The sequence below is a fragment of the Taeniopygia guttata genome, chromosome Z (assembly GCF_048771995.1).
Source record: "Taeniopygia guttata chromosome Z, bTaeGut7.mat, whole genome shotgun sequence".
NCBI lineage: Eukaryota > Metazoa > Chordata > Aves > Passeriformes > Estrildidae > Taeniopygia > Taeniopygia guttata.
The window spans coordinates 47,546,198-47,559,852 of NC_133063.1; the positions used below are offsets into that span (position 1 = coordinate 47,546,198).

The 13,655-nt window shown below is 55.7% G+C and overlaps 1 protein-coding gene across 4 annotated transcripts in view; it reads left to right on the forward strand.

Moving 5' to 3' along the window:
- Positions 1-13,655, forward strand: part of TLN1 (talin 1) — a 35,844-nt gene that overhangs the window by 15,159 nt on the left and 7,030 nt on the right. For 2 of the 4 annotated variants that reach the window (XM_072922653.1, XM_072922654.1), the window contains exons 18-51: positions 1-51; positions 1,761-1,928; positions 2,197-2,491; positions 2,588-2,754; positions 3,113-3,241; positions 3,548-3,661; positions 3,878-3,991; positions 4,158-4,292; positions 4,442-4,570; positions 4,670-4,772; positions 4,845-5,053; positions 5,150-5,269; positions 5,430-5,627; positions 5,958-6,097; positions 6,197-6,290; positions 6,431-6,520; positions 6,692-6,814; positions 7,340-7,483; positions 7,813-7,974; positions 8,062-8,202; positions 8,438-8,619; positions 8,969-9,101; positions 9,222-9,323; positions 9,434-9,604; positions 9,769-9,918; positions 10,049-10,150; positions 10,254-10,373; positions 10,666-10,812; positions 11,544-11,710; positions 11,952-12,135; positions 12,389-12,514; positions 12,805-12,921; positions 13,001-13,186; positions 13,285-13,392. In XM_072922653.1, coding sequence (XP_072778754.1) covers positions 1-51; positions 1,761-1,928; positions 2,197-2,491; positions 2,588-2,754; positions 3,113-3,241; positions 3,548-3,661; positions 3,878-3,991; positions 4,158-4,292; positions 4,442-4,570; positions 4,670-4,772; positions 4,845-5,053; positions 5,150-5,269; positions 5,430-5,627; positions 5,958-6,097; positions 6,197-6,290; positions 6,431-6,520; positions 6,692-6,814; positions 7,340-7,483; positions 7,813-7,974; positions 8,062-8,202; positions 8,438-8,619; positions 8,969-9,101; positions 9,222-9,323; positions 9,434-9,604; positions 9,769-9,918; positions 10,049-10,150; positions 10,254-10,373; positions 10,666-10,812; positions 11,544-11,710; positions 11,952-12,135; positions 12,389-12,514; positions 12,805-12,921; positions 13,001-13,186; positions 13,285-13,392 — 4,821 coding nt within the window. The remainder of the gene's footprint in view (positions 52-1,760; positions 1,929-2,196; positions 2,492-2,587; positions 2,755-3,112; positions 3,242-3,547; positions 3,662-3,877; positions 3,992-4,157; positions 4,293-4,441; positions 4,571-4,669; positions 4,773-4,844; positions 5,054-5,149; positions 5,270-5,429; positions 5,628-5,957; positions 6,098-6,196; positions 6,291-6,430; positions 6,521-6,691; positions 6,815-7,339; positions 7,484-7,812; positions 7,975-8,061; positions 8,203-8,437; positions 8,620-8,968; positions 9,102-9,221; positions 9,324-9,433; positions 9,605-9,768; positions 9,919-10,048; positions 10,151-10,253; positions 10,374-10,665; positions 10,813-11,543; positions 11,711-11,951; positions 12,136-12,388; positions 12,515-12,804; positions 12,922-13,000; positions 13,187-13,284; positions 13,393-13,655) is intronic. The other 2 variants (XM_012577598.5, XM_072922655.1) reach the window with 1 other exon arrangement.

Here is a 13,655-nt window from a genome sequence, read left to right on the forward strand (position 1 = left end):
ATCCCAGAAAACCGATGTGCTTGGATCCTGCCTTCCTCTGAACCAAAGACGGTAAAACAGGCCTGGTTTGGCTTGGTGGTCCCTGCCATCTCCAATGTGAAGGGGGCTCCTCTGGGAACTATAATCTGAAATCTTTGGAGAAGGGTTCTTGGAAAATTCTGCTTTTCTGGTGGTTGGATCTCTGAAGTTCATGCACTCGGGTTGCTGCTGGAACAAGTGCTGCTCTGGAGATCACCCCTTGCAGCCACCTCAGCCCTGCCTGTGGGAGCCGCCTGCCTGCCCCCATCAGAGACCCAGTATGGGTGGAGCCTTGTGTGGCAGTTTTTTTAGATGAGCTGACTACCAACTGGCTTGCTTTCCCATGATTGCTCCTGCCAGCACAAAGGAGCAATCATGGGAAGCACTGTGCTGGGGAGGACAATCCAGACATATTGTAGACCAAAATACTCCAGAAAGTAGGGATTTCTGTTCATGGCAGCTGCACAGACTCAACTGAGTAGAGAGGCCTTGAGGAGACTCTCTAAGGGGAGCAGAAAAGCTAGGAGCTAGAAAGCCATGTTTGGCCATGCAGCAGTTCCAGAATAGAATATCCCCAAAGATCAGATTTAGGACCTGGAAGGCAATTTGCAGTCAAGCAGCAGGATGTTCTGCCTCACAGCTGTCAGACCCGGGTGTACGAACTTCCTCTGATGGGCTCAGATGCAGTGTTCTGGGGACTCTTGAATTGGATGCATGCACTCTCCAGTCTTTCCTCCTGTCACAAAAGGTGATGGATTGCAGTTGGAGTAGTCTTGGCTTGCAGGAGGCGAAGGGATGCTGTAACTCGTCTGGTTTGGTGGCCGGAGGCTTATTTGTTGTGGTGTGCAGGGCTTCTTGCTGTGATCACACACACAGAAGGAGGTTGGCAGCTACAGTAGGCATAGAGCCCTGCCCTGCCTACCAGGATTTTTGCTATTTAGGGATGGTGCTACCAGTTTTCACCAGCAGTGTGCCACAGGGGCTAATTCTGAACGCTGCAGTGTGCTGGCATGGTGCCCTACAGGAAAGCAGTTCACTGTGTGCTGGTCCCTGCCTGTTGCCTCCTGGTACCTGTTGTGTACCTGCCACTGAGGAGAGAGGAAGCTGGTTGCCTTGTCACACCTCTCTTTTAACTTCAGAAATAAAAGCAGAGATGTATTCTAGCTTGTCAGCCAACAAGTTAGAATTCAAAATAAAAATAGCTGGCATACCTAAGGTACAGGTGACCAGCATGGTAGCATCTCCCACTTGCCTCTTGCTGGCAGCTGTCCATGGTGTGGGTGTGCCATGGTTGGCTTGTGCCTGCTGTTTGGCTGGAAGGGTTTGTCATTTTTCCACTGTGTTCAAATATTTGCAAACCCAATCAAATCCAGGATGTACCAGCAGTGCCTTGCAGCAGGTTCTTGCTGTGGTACAACTGGGGACAGGTGGTTGCCTGGGGAGTGGGTATTGCAGTGATGCTGAGCATTGCCCCAGCTCCTGTGGGAGGTGTTGGTGGCAGTACAGGCTGCAGCTCAGGGCCAGGCTACAGCTTCACTGCCAGGTGTAGAACACAGTGGAGATGGGGTCAAAGTGTTGCCAGCCTTTCCAGGTATTCAGTGCTGCAGGTGCTGGGACAGAGTGGATGAAAGGGCCCCAAGGGCTCACATATCTCATCTGAATATTTCATGAGAACCCTGCAGATGGCTGCAGCCACTCCCACTGCCATGGCTGCCTTTCTGACCCTTTCTGTCCCCTCCCAGGACATGCTTATGCAGCTGGCAAAGGCAGTAGCCAACGCTGCTGCTGCGCTGGTGCTCAAAGCCAAGAATGTGGCTCAGAAAACGGAGGATGCTGCACTGCAGACACAGGTGATTGCAGCAGCCACCCAGTGTGCCCTCTCCACCTCCCAGCTGGTGGCCTGCACCAAGGTAAGCAGCAAGGTTAACCCTTGCCTCAGCAGGGCTTTCAGATTCACCTGGCTGGGGGGCAGCTTTGCAGCCGTCCTATGTGTACCAGGACCACGTGTGCTAAGGCAGGACATTGGGAATCTGGCACAGGAAGTGCAGGCTGCCTCTTGTTGGAGGTCCTGACACTGTGCCCCAGCAATGACAATCCTCTTTGGAGGAGCAGAAGTTCGGGGTAGCTCCTCCATGGAGCATACCATGCTTGCTGCCCAGCCTTTGTTCTCCCTTCCAGGTTGTGGCTCCTACAATCAGCTCCCCAGTTTGCCAGGAGCAGCTGATCGAGGCTGGCAAGTTGGTGGCCAAATCTGCTGAGGGCTGTGTGGAGGCCTCTAAGGCAGCCACCAGTGATGACCAGCTCCTGAAGCAGGTGGGGGTGGCAGCCACAGCTGTCACCCAGGCCCTCAACGACCTGCTGCAACATATCAAGCAGCATGCCTTGGGTGGGCAGCCCATTGGGCGCTACGACCAGGCCACTGACACCATCCTCAATGTCACTGAGAATATATTCAGCTCCATGGGCGATGCAGGTGAGAGTGAGACACCCAGAGTAGAGCACAATGGATAGGGAGGTATCAGAGAGCCCTTGGGACTTGCTAACAGGTCACACTTCCATACTGTTCCAGGGGAAATGGTGCGTCAGGCTCGTATTCTGGCCCAGGCCACCTCTGACCTTGTCAATGCCATCAAAGCTGACGCTGAGGGAGAGACAGACCTGGAGAATTCACGCAAGCTTCTGAGTGCAGCCAAGATCCTAGCTGATGCCACTGCCAAGATGGTGGAGGCTGCAAAGGTCAGTGTGTGGGGAAGGGTGGATGCTGGCTTTGGCCCTAGTCCTGTCCAGTGCTATTGCTCAGTGCTGGGCAGGGGATGAGCAGCTCCTGGTTGAGCAGCAGTTCCCAGAGCAAGGTCTTGCATTGAGCCAGGGACCTGTGGCATGGGCTTCTCCTGGGAAGGAGCTTCAGGAAGCTGTGGGTGGTAGCAGAGGAGGTGCTATTGCCCCTGCTGCTGGACTTTTCCAGAGAGGCTGTGAACATCTCCCAAGTACCATAAACAGGGCTGTCTTGTAGAGGCCAGAGCAGACATCCTGCTTCAGGAGGAAAAGGGTCCATGGTCCCTGAGAGATGTGTTGGGTTTTCTGTTTTCTCCAGGGAGCTGCAGCCCACCCGGACAGTGAGGAGCAGCAGCAGCGGCTGCGTGAGGCAGCAGAAGGGCTCCGTATGGCAACCAATGCTGCAGCCCAGAATGCCATCAAGAAGAAGCTTGTGCACAAGCTGGAGGTGAGATGCTGGGCAAGGATCTGCAAAGGGCAAGCAAGCACAGTCAGTGAGCAAGGCCTGTCCAGGAGCCCCCATACAACTCCTCTTTCCAGAGGGGTAATGCCCTTTTCAAGTACAGTGTCCATGCTGCCTCACAGAGAGATCTCCCTTCCCTTGTGTGCACTGTGTTGTTTTGGGGTGCTGGACATGCTCGGGTGCCACAGGAGAGAAGTGCACAAGAGAAGTTGTTTGGGGGATCTGGGCTCTGGTCATGGCAGTGGGGCTCAATACAAACTGTCAGTGTTAACCTGTGCCTCCCTGTGCCAGCATGCAGCCAAGCAGGCTGCCGCGTCGGCCACGCAGACCATCGCCGCCGCGCAGCACGCCTCCTCCTCCAACAAGAACCCTGCTGCTCAGCAGCAGCTGGTGCAGAGCTGTAAGGTAAGGGCCTGGGCCTGATCCTGGCATCCCCTGTACTCTATCTCCCTGTCTCACCTCCCATCAGCCATGCTGATGCCTTCTGCTCTGCCACAGTGGTCAGACTGGATCCTAAGGCACTCACTTAGGTCCTGTAGGAGCTGGTCTTTTGATCACTGGTCCTGGGTTGAATCCATGTCCTTCTGACTTATCCTGTTCAGTGATCCTATTCTCTGGCAGGTGGTGGCAGAGCAGATCCCGATGCTGGTGCAAGGAGTGCGAGGAAGCCAGTCCCAGCCAGACAGCCCCAGCTCCCAGCTGGCTCTCATCGCCGCCAGCCAGAACTTCCTGCAGGTACCCATGCTGCCCAGTCTCCCATGCCATTACATGGGAGCTCTGGCATTACAGCTTTCCTGCCTGTGCCTGTCCCTTTTAGGACACCGGGAGATCGTCTGCACACAGGCAGCTGGGATGCTGCATTTTTGTCTCACTCTCACTGCTTTTTTTTCTGGCCCAACAGCCTGGTGGGAAGATGGTAGCTGCAGCCAAGGCCACTGTCCCCACCATAACGGACCAAGCCTCTGCTATGCAGCTCAGCCAGTGTGCCAAGAATTTGGCTGCAGCTCTGGCTGAGCTCCGCACAGCAGCCCAGAAGGTGAGAGGCTGAGTCACATCCTGCAGTGAGACACCAGCTGTGCAGAGCAGTGGGGAACGGTGGGGACAGCTGGTGGCAGGTTCTGGTCTCTGCCACAGCCAGATGAGCTCCATGGTCACCTGCTCACCTTCCCTTCTGCTCTGTCACAGGCTCAGGAGGCATGTGGACCCCTGGAGATAGACTCTGCACTGGGTCTGGTGCAGAGCCTGGAGAGGGACTTGCAGGAAGCCAAGGCAGCTGCCCGTGATGGCAAGCTCAAGCCTCTTCCAGGAGAGACGGTGAGAGTGCAGGGAAGGGTGGCTCAGGGTGGACTCTGGGGCAGTGGAGTTGCCAAAAGGTGCAGCTCACCAGCATGTCCCAACTTGGCACCCCTGCAGATGGAGAAGTGTGCCCAGGACCTGGGGAACAGCACCAAAGCTGTCAGCTCTGCCATTGCTCACCTCTTGGGAGAGGTGGCCCAGGGCAATGAGAACTACACAGGTACTGGCCTCCACAACAGGGCTGGGGGAAGGGGCACTGAGCTGACAGGCATTGACCTCTCCATCCCCTCAGGAATTGCTGCACGGGAAGTGGCCCAGGCCCTGCGCTCACTCAGCCAGGCTGCCCGTGGTGTGGCAGCCAATACCTCCGACCCGCAGGCACAGAGTGCCATGCTGGAGTGCGCCAGTGATGTCATGGACAAAGCCAACAACCTCATTGAGGAGGCCCGGAAAGCCGTGGCCAAGCCTGGTGACCCAGAGAGCCAGCAGCGCCTGGCCCAGGTGGGGACAGGGGGACCCCAGTGTGCCCTGTTCCATGGCTGTGGGAAGGGTGTGGGGCTGGCTGGGAGGTGGTGACCTCTCTTTGCTTCCCTGTAGGTGGCCAAGGCAGTGTCACAGGCCCTGAACCGCTGCGTGAACTGCCTTCCAGGGCAGCGGGACGTGGATGCTGCCATCCGCATGGTGGGAGAGGCCAGCAAGAGGCTGCTGTCAGATTCGGTGAGCTTAGCTGGGGCAGGAAGGGAAGGGGAAAATCTGGCAATGCGGGCTGGTCCATCTGTATCGGGTTCCTCTTGCATATCTGCAAGCATGTGCCAGACCTTCATCCGCCATCTCCACTCATCTCTCTGCCTCTCCTAACCTCTCTCCTTCCTTCCAGTTCCCTCCCAGCACCAAGAGCTTCCAGGAGGCGCAGAGCCAGCTGAACCAGGCAGCAGCAGGGCTCAATCAGTCTGCCAATGAGCTGGTTCAGGCATCACGTGGCACCCCTCAAGACCTGGCCAAGTCCTCTGGCAAATTTGGACATGACTTCAATGAATTCCTGCAGGCAGGAGTGGAGATGGCCAGCCAGTCCCCGGTGAGAGGAAATGCCTGTTGGGGCATCCTGAACGAAGGGAGAAATTTGGGATATCTGAGAAGGTAGCTGACCAAAGGCAGGGTGGCCAGGCAGTGGTGCTTAGGGTGGCTGTGGCCAATGCAGCCAGGGAGATGGGAACTGGAGCTGTACAAAAGCACTACAACAGGGAGAAGGTGGCTTGGGCTAGTTCAGCAAGAATTCGTGTTTCCTTGCTGTTGGCGGACAAGTTGGATGAAGGGAACTAGCTCAGCTTGAGAATCCCCAGAGAAGACCCAGGATGGGTGTGGACTTTAAAAGATACTGCAGAAAACTCATCTTGCCTCCCTGCAGAATAAGGAGGACCAAGCACAGGTGGTGTCGAACTTGAAGAGCATTTCCATGTCCTCCAGCAAGCTGCTGCTGGCTGCAAAGGCTCTCTCTGCCGACCCTGCTGCCCCCAACCTCAAGAATCAGCTGGCAGCAGCAGCACGGTAAGAGGAACTGCTCCCTTAGAGCTGCTGGCCATAGATAGTAGTGGGGCTGGGTGGTGGGGCATGCATTGATCTGTGGATCTTCTATGTCCCTGGCAGGGCTGTGACTGATAGCATTAACCAGCTGATCACCATGTGCACCCAGCAGGCCCCAGGCCAGAAGGAATGTGACAATGCCCTGCGAGAGCTGGAGGTAAGAAGCCACATGTTGACAAGGCACTGGAGGGGTTGAGATGTTGGGTATGAGGGGAGCTGCACCCCACTGCAAGGAACAGGAGGGAATGAAGAGGAGGTACAAGTGGAGGATGCAGAACTTTCCGTATGTCCCTGCAGACGGTGAAGGAATTGTTGGAGAACCCCACCCAGACTGTCAATGACATGTCCTACTTCAACTGCCTTGACAGTGTCATGGAGAACTCCAAGGTAAGTCCTGAATGGAGGTTTGGGGAAGAACGGGGAAGGTCTTGGGAAGGATATGGGAATAAAGGGAAAGGTGGTTCTTCCCCTACCAATGAAGCACAGTGAACTCTGATCCTGGGAACACTGCGGGAGTCAGAAGTGGTCTCCATATTCAGTGTGTGGTGTGTCCTGCAGGTGCTGGGAGAGTCTATGGCTGGCATCTCCCAGAATGCCAAGAACAGCAAACTGCCCGAGTTTGGCAACTCCATCAGTGCCGCCTCCAAAGCTCTCTGTGGGCTGACAGAGGCAGCTGCCCAGGTGAGACACATTTAGTCCCAGGCCTGAGCTTTACCCCAGGGGCATAGCTGTTGTAAGCACCCCATCCCTGCCCTTCCAAACCAGTGGGAAATGCTGCCAGACTTCTCAGCAGCCCATGCCCTCTGTGAGCCTCCCTGCAATGTATTATTGTAAGGGGTCCCTGCTAGGTAATAAGTTACAAAGACTCCATGTATTACAGAAGGGTGATCAATATATCTTTATTAAGAAACTCATTGATCTTTTATATCCTAGTTTGCTACAGGTGGACCTCATTGGTCCTTTACTTAAAACACCATTGGCTAGTTAAGAAACTACCCTTTGGTAAACAAATCTCCATAACACATTTTACATGTTCACAACAACAGGTGTAGTAAGTTAAGAATTGTTTCTCATTCTTTTTTCTGATCTTCGCACAGCCTTTTCCCAGAACGATGGCTGGGAAACTACCTGTGTCTCTCTGTGGCCAGAGAGCTACTACCACAGCAGTGTGCAGGCTCTCTCTCACCATGTCTCCCATGTTCCTAGGCTGCCTATCTTGTGGGAGTCTCAGACCCCAACAGCCAGGCTGGACAGCAGGGTTTGGTGGATCCCACTCAGTTTGCTAGAGCTAACCAAGCCATCCAGATGGCCTGCCAGAACTTGGTTGACCCTGCCTGTACTCAGTCCCAGGTGAGTGTGGAGTGGGGTTCCATTACAGGCATTTGATTGCATCAAAAGGAGTATGAAGCTAGTTGGAAGTGCTGCATCCCAAGAGTTGGCCAAGATGATAGCTAGTGTCTCATTAGGCCCCATCAGCTGCACTGGGAACCAGCTGGCAGCTCTGGTGCAATGGTGACAGTCCAAACAGGGGGCTCTGTGGGCATTGTAGGATCTTTGTGATCCTTCTTGGGTCCCAAAAGGGATGCCTGTGGTCACTGGTGCCCTACATAAGGTGGGTGGGAAGGAAGAGCTGTAGGGATAGCAGGTGAATCCTGCCTTACTCTGCTTTCCCCCTGCAGGTGCTGTCAGCAGCCACCATCGTAGCAAAACACACCTCTGCCCTGTGCAACACATGCCGTCTGGCATCCTCTCGCACCGCCAATCCTGTGGCCAAGCGCCAGTTCGTCCAGTCGGCCAAGGAGGTGGCCAACAGCACTGCCAACCTGGTCAAGACCATCAAGGTGCGGAGTCCCTTCTGAGGCAGTGTGGTGGTGATGGGATTTGGGTGTGTTGGGGGTTGGGTAACTGCTCTGGTCTCTCCACATCAGGCCCTGGATGGTGAGTTCAATGAAGAGAACCGGGAGCGGTGCCGTGCTGCCACTGCCCCTCTCATAGAGGCTGTGGATAACCTGACAGCCTTCGCTTCCAACCCAGAGTTTGCCACCGTTCCTGCTCAGATCAGCCCAGAGGTGGGATGCTGCTGGGACAGGGAGGATGGAGCCTGGCTGTGACAGGCTCTGCTCTGGGGTGGAGAGAAGCTGTGCCTTCCCTGAGCCCGGGGGGGCCTGCACTGAGGGGGTGTGATGGGACGGTGGCAGCAAGCCTTGGGCTTCAAGGTGTTGCTCCAGGGTAAGGGTCATGGGAGAGGGAGCAACTTCCCATGCACACTCCCTTACCTCACCAGTCTGTTATCTTCCTGTGCAGGGGCGCAGAGCTATGGAGCCCATTGTCATTTCAGCCAAGACCATGCTGGAGAGCTCTGCTGGCCTCATCCAGACTGCCCGCTCTCTGGCTGTCAATCCCAAGGACCCACCGCAGTGGTCAGTGCTCGCTGGCCACTCGCGCACGGTCTCAGACTCCATCAAGAAGCTGATCACCAACATGAGGTGAGCAGAGTCCTTCTGTGGCTGTGGCTCTGACCCTGCTGGCACATAGTCCTGCCCTGAGCAAGCATTCCTGGGGATGCTTTGGCTCATCATCTCCTTGGACACAGCTGGTGCAAGCAGGCAAGGGGTGGGATGGAAGACACTCTCCCTTTTATCCTCTCTGGAAGCTGCTCCTTCAATTCTCACAAGGGTTGATGGGAACACACACTGATGTACCCAGGCTCTATCACACTGGATTGCCCCAAAGCCTGGGAGAGGGGTCTTGCCCCTCACGGGCACCAGCCAAGGCTGGGGGTTGAAGGCGGGGTGTAGCAGCTGCCAGTGCTTGGCTGATTCATCTGTCACTCAGGGACAAAGCTCCAGGACAGCGGGAGTGTGATGAGGCCATTGAGGTCCTGAACAGATGCCTACGGGAGGTGGACCAGGCATCTCTTGCTGCCATCAGCCAGCAGCTGGCCCCTCGACAAGATATCTCTCAGGAGGTGGGTCAGGGACATGCTGTGGGCAAGCCTAAGGGACTGGGCATCCTTCCCTGGGCTCTCAGCAAGATGAAGGGACCCTAGCCCTGCTGCAGCCTCATGCAACACCCTCTCTTTTTAAAGGCATTGCACAATCAGATGATCACAGCTGTCCAGGAGATCAGCAACCTGATCGAGCCCGTGGCTGCTGCGGCACGGGCCGAGGCCTCGCAGCTGGGGCACAAGGTAATGAGGGCACAGGGTAATAATGGGGGTGTGGCACTTGGTACCTGGGGAAGAGAGGTACAATGCAGCTGGGGCTGGAAGCTGCTGGTGCTGACACTGTCCTTCCCTAGGTGTCCCAGATGGCTCAGTATTTCGAGCCACTCATTACGGCAGCTGTCGGTGCTGCCTCCAAAACACCCAACCACCAGCAGCAGATGAACCTCCTGGACCAGACCAAAACACTGGCTGAATCTGCCTTGCAGATGCTGTACACAGCCAAGGAGGCTGGTGGCAACCCCAAGGTGAGCAAGAGGGGCACATGTCAGTGGCATGTCCTCCTTTGCATGTCGGTGCTGCATGGTGCACACACATGTGCCAGACATAGAAAACCCAGGGTCAGTGTGCAGCATTCATGCTGGGAGGGGAGCCACCACCTGTCTTCCCTCACTCTGGCTTCTTTTTGCAGCAAGCTGGACACACTCAGGAGGCTCTGGAAGAGGCTGTGCAAATGATGAAGGAAGCAGTGGAGGATCTGACAACCACCCTGAATGAGGCAGCCAGTGCTGCAGGTGTCGTGGGGGGCATGGTGGACTCCATCACCCAAGCCATCAACCAGGTGAGGAAAGCAAGGAGAGGACCTGGACAGGGCTGGATGTGGGAGAGAGGAAGAGTCAGGGTCAAACCCTATAAGCTAAAGACCTTGTGGGTCAGAGCTGGAGCCAGAATCTCCTGATGGTCTCTTGCAGCTGGACGAGGGGCCCATGGGTGAGCCAGAAGGTACCTTTGTGGATTACCAGACCACAATGGTGAAGACAGCCAAGGCTATTGCAGTGACTGTGCAGGAAATGGTGGGTGCAAACATGACTGTCACTGTAGAATGCACTGCCTTCCACTGAGTCAGGCTGCTGCCCTCCTTGCCCTGTCCAACTCCTGCTCTTCTTCCCTCAACAGGTCACCAAATCCACCACCAACCCAGATGAACTGGGCATACTGGCCAACCAACTCACCCATGACTATGGGCAGCTGGCACAAGAGGCCAAGCCAGCTGCCCTCACTGCTGAGAATGAGGAGGTGCGATCCTGGGGGAAGTGCTGAGTGTGCTGTGGGGCAGAGCAGGGGCTGTTGGGACATGAGAACAGAGGACAGGGACACCTGAACCTCCCATTGGAGCTGGGGGCAGGCAACTTTCACACCTCCCCTGAAACATGACATAGAAACAAGGAGCAAAGCTGTGTTTCCTTTTTCCTTCTCCTGATTGGGAGGATTGGGAAAGAGGAACTGGGTGGCAGGTGTTTCCCAGCGGGTATCACAGATGCAGGGCTTAGTTCCCTGCTGACTCTGTCACACGCACATTCCTCTGCAGATTGGCTCCCACATCAAGCGCCGGGTGCAGGAGCTGGGACATGGCTGTGCTGCCCTGGTCACCAAGGCTGGAGCCCTGCAGTGCAGCCCCAGCGATGCCTACACCAAGAAGGAGCTGATAGAGACTGCACGCAAGGTTTCTGAGAAAGTAGGTGGTCAAGAGGTTGATGGTGAGGTGGGAGGGATACTGGATTCAGCCATGTACCCTTGAAGCCACCACTCCCAAGGGTGGTTTCCTGGTCCTGTTGGAATCTGTTGGCTCTCTTGGCCACACTCCCCCTGCCCAGCTGATGGGCTGGAAGATGGATCCCCCTCTGCAGACACTACAACAGCATCTGGTGGGTGAGTGTGATGCCCAGGTGCTGCAGCCTGCTTGGGAAAACTGACCTACACACTGGTGACAGGCCAGGGCTCTCCAGATCTGTTCTTGCAGAGTTGGGCAAAGCATCTGCAGCAGTGCTTGCAGCTCACACTCAGTGATCATTCTCCACCTTTTGCTGGCATCCTGTCCATCAAGTCAATCTAAAGAGCACACTTCTGAAGAACAGATGAAAAAATATGGCTTAAAAAGTCTAGTTGATATGGGTAGAGCAGCAGTGCTTGTAAGCAAAAGCACAAAACAGTAAACACTTGTAAGTTGTGCCTGGCATCTGCAAATCTTACTAATTTGAAAACTGAGTCCAGCATCTCTTAGGCCACCAAACATGATAGGTGCAAGGCAAAAATAAATAACTGGAAGCTAAGAAGGGTTGTGCAAAATATTCCTAGTTCCTCTCCTTGGTAGGAAGCAGCTCCACCCTTGGGGGTGTTGGAGGTGTGTGCAGTGAGAGTTCCCTGAACCTGCTTTGCTCCCCTATTCACTTTACTCATACCCCACAGGTGTCTCATGTGCTGGCAGCTCTTCAGGCTGGGAACCGTGGGACACAAGCCTGCATCACAGCAGCTAGTGCTGTCTCCGGCATCATTGCTGACCTTGACACCACCATCATGTTTGCTACAGCAGGAACCCTCAACCGGGAGAACTCTGAGACCTTTGCTGACCACAGGTACCCAGACACCCTGTCCAGCCTCTGCTCAGCCAGAGACAGGGGTGTCAAGCTCTGTCCTGTGGTCCTTCTGAGCTGTGGACCAGCCCCAAGGAGAGCTTCAAGCTCCGGTTGTGCTGGCTCAATTTCCCAAAACTCCAGCTTGCGCATGAGAAAGCCAGGATCCACAGTGTCTCTGTATCCCAAGGACCATGTGTGCAGTAGAGAGCTGTGTCCTCTCTGACACATATTTTGTCTCCAGGGAGGGCATCTTGAAGACAGCCAAGGCACTGGTGGAGGACACCAAGGTGTTGGTGCAGAACGCTACAGCCAGCCAGGAGAAGCTAGCCCAGGCTGCCCAGTCCTCTGTGTCCACCATCACCCGCCTGGCAGAGGTGGTGAAGCTGGGTGCTGCCAGCCTGGGATCTGAAGACCCAGAAACCCAGGTGTGATTGGGTGTGTGGGCTGAGTGGAGGCTGCTGATTGCTTGTTTGGAGGGTTTGAGGGATGCAGATGTCATGTGGTGCTCAGGCTGGATCCCAGGAGTTGGGGAGAGAGAGAGCTGGGCTGTGGATGGTGGTGGCTGAGCTGGACTCCCTGTGTGCCCTGTGGTGCCCAAATCTCTCACTGCTGGGCCACACCACCCCCAGCCTAAGTGAGACTTTAGTTCAGACATTCCCCTGATCTTGCTTTCCCCAGGTGGTCCTTATCAATGCTGTGAAGGATGTGGCCAAGGCACTTGGAGATCTGATCGGTGCCACCAAAGCAGCTGCTGGCAAAGCTGGAGATGACCCTGCTGTCTACCAGCTGAAGAACTCTGCCAAGGTCTGTGCTGGTTGTGATGGGAGGAGGGGGAGGAAGCAGTGGGGATGGAGAAAGAGAAGGGTCTTTTTCTGCCTGTGTGAGCACAGGAACACAACTGGGGCGCAGACAGGACAAAAGGTTAGGAAGGGACACGTAAAAGGTGGAACACAGCTTGCAGAGGAGCAGTTGAGGCAGTTTGAATGGAGTATGGGGATGGGGCAGTTTTGGATCAATCCACAGGGGAAGGAGAGGTGCTGGCAACAGGCCAGAGCTTGTGTGGGATTCACCTGGCTCTCTTTCTCATTCCACAGGTGATGGTGACAAATGTTACTTCCTTGCTGAAGACAGTGAAGGCTGTCGAGGATGAGGCCACGAAGGGGACACGGGCACTGGAGGCCACGATCGAGCACATTCGCCAGGAGCTGGCGGTGAGTACGGCCGCAGTGCTGTGGCTGCTGCGCTGCTCGCCTGCCACTCCACGCCTCACCGCTGCCTCTTGCCTCACAGGTCTTCTCCTCCCCGGTGCCTCCTGCCAAGGTCTCCACCCCGGAGGACTTCATCCGCATGACGAAAGGCATCACGATGGCCACAGCCAAAGCGGTAGCCGCTGGCAACTCGTGCCGGCAGGAGGATGTCATCGCCACGGCCAATCTGAGCCGCCGGGCCATCGCAGACATGCTGCGCTCCTGCAAGGTGGGGCGGACAGTGGGTGTGGATCTCTAGCACGGATTTGTGGGTGGAGTGGGATGGTGCTAGATGTGAATAGGGGTTTCCCTGTGTCTGGATTGCAGGAAGCAGCTTACCACCCGGAGGTGAGCGGGGACGTGCGGCAACGGGCGCTGCGCTTCGGCAAGGAGTGTGCTGATGGCTATCTGGAGCTGCTGGAGCATGTGCTGGTGGTGAGTGTCCCCACTCCAGTTCCCAGGGTGGGCAGAGGCTGACCATGGATTGCCTGGGTGTTCCCCAGATTCCCAAGGTCCTCTGGGCTCTTCACCTCTTCCCACTGAGCCCTTTGCACAGCCCACATTGCTGCTTGTGCTGGCACAGCGTTGTGTCTATGCCCCTGCCATGGAAGCAGATGTCAGAGAGCTCAACAGGCTCTAAGAAAGGTATTTTGCTAAAAACAGATGGAGATTAACTGACTGCAAACAGATGGAGGCTG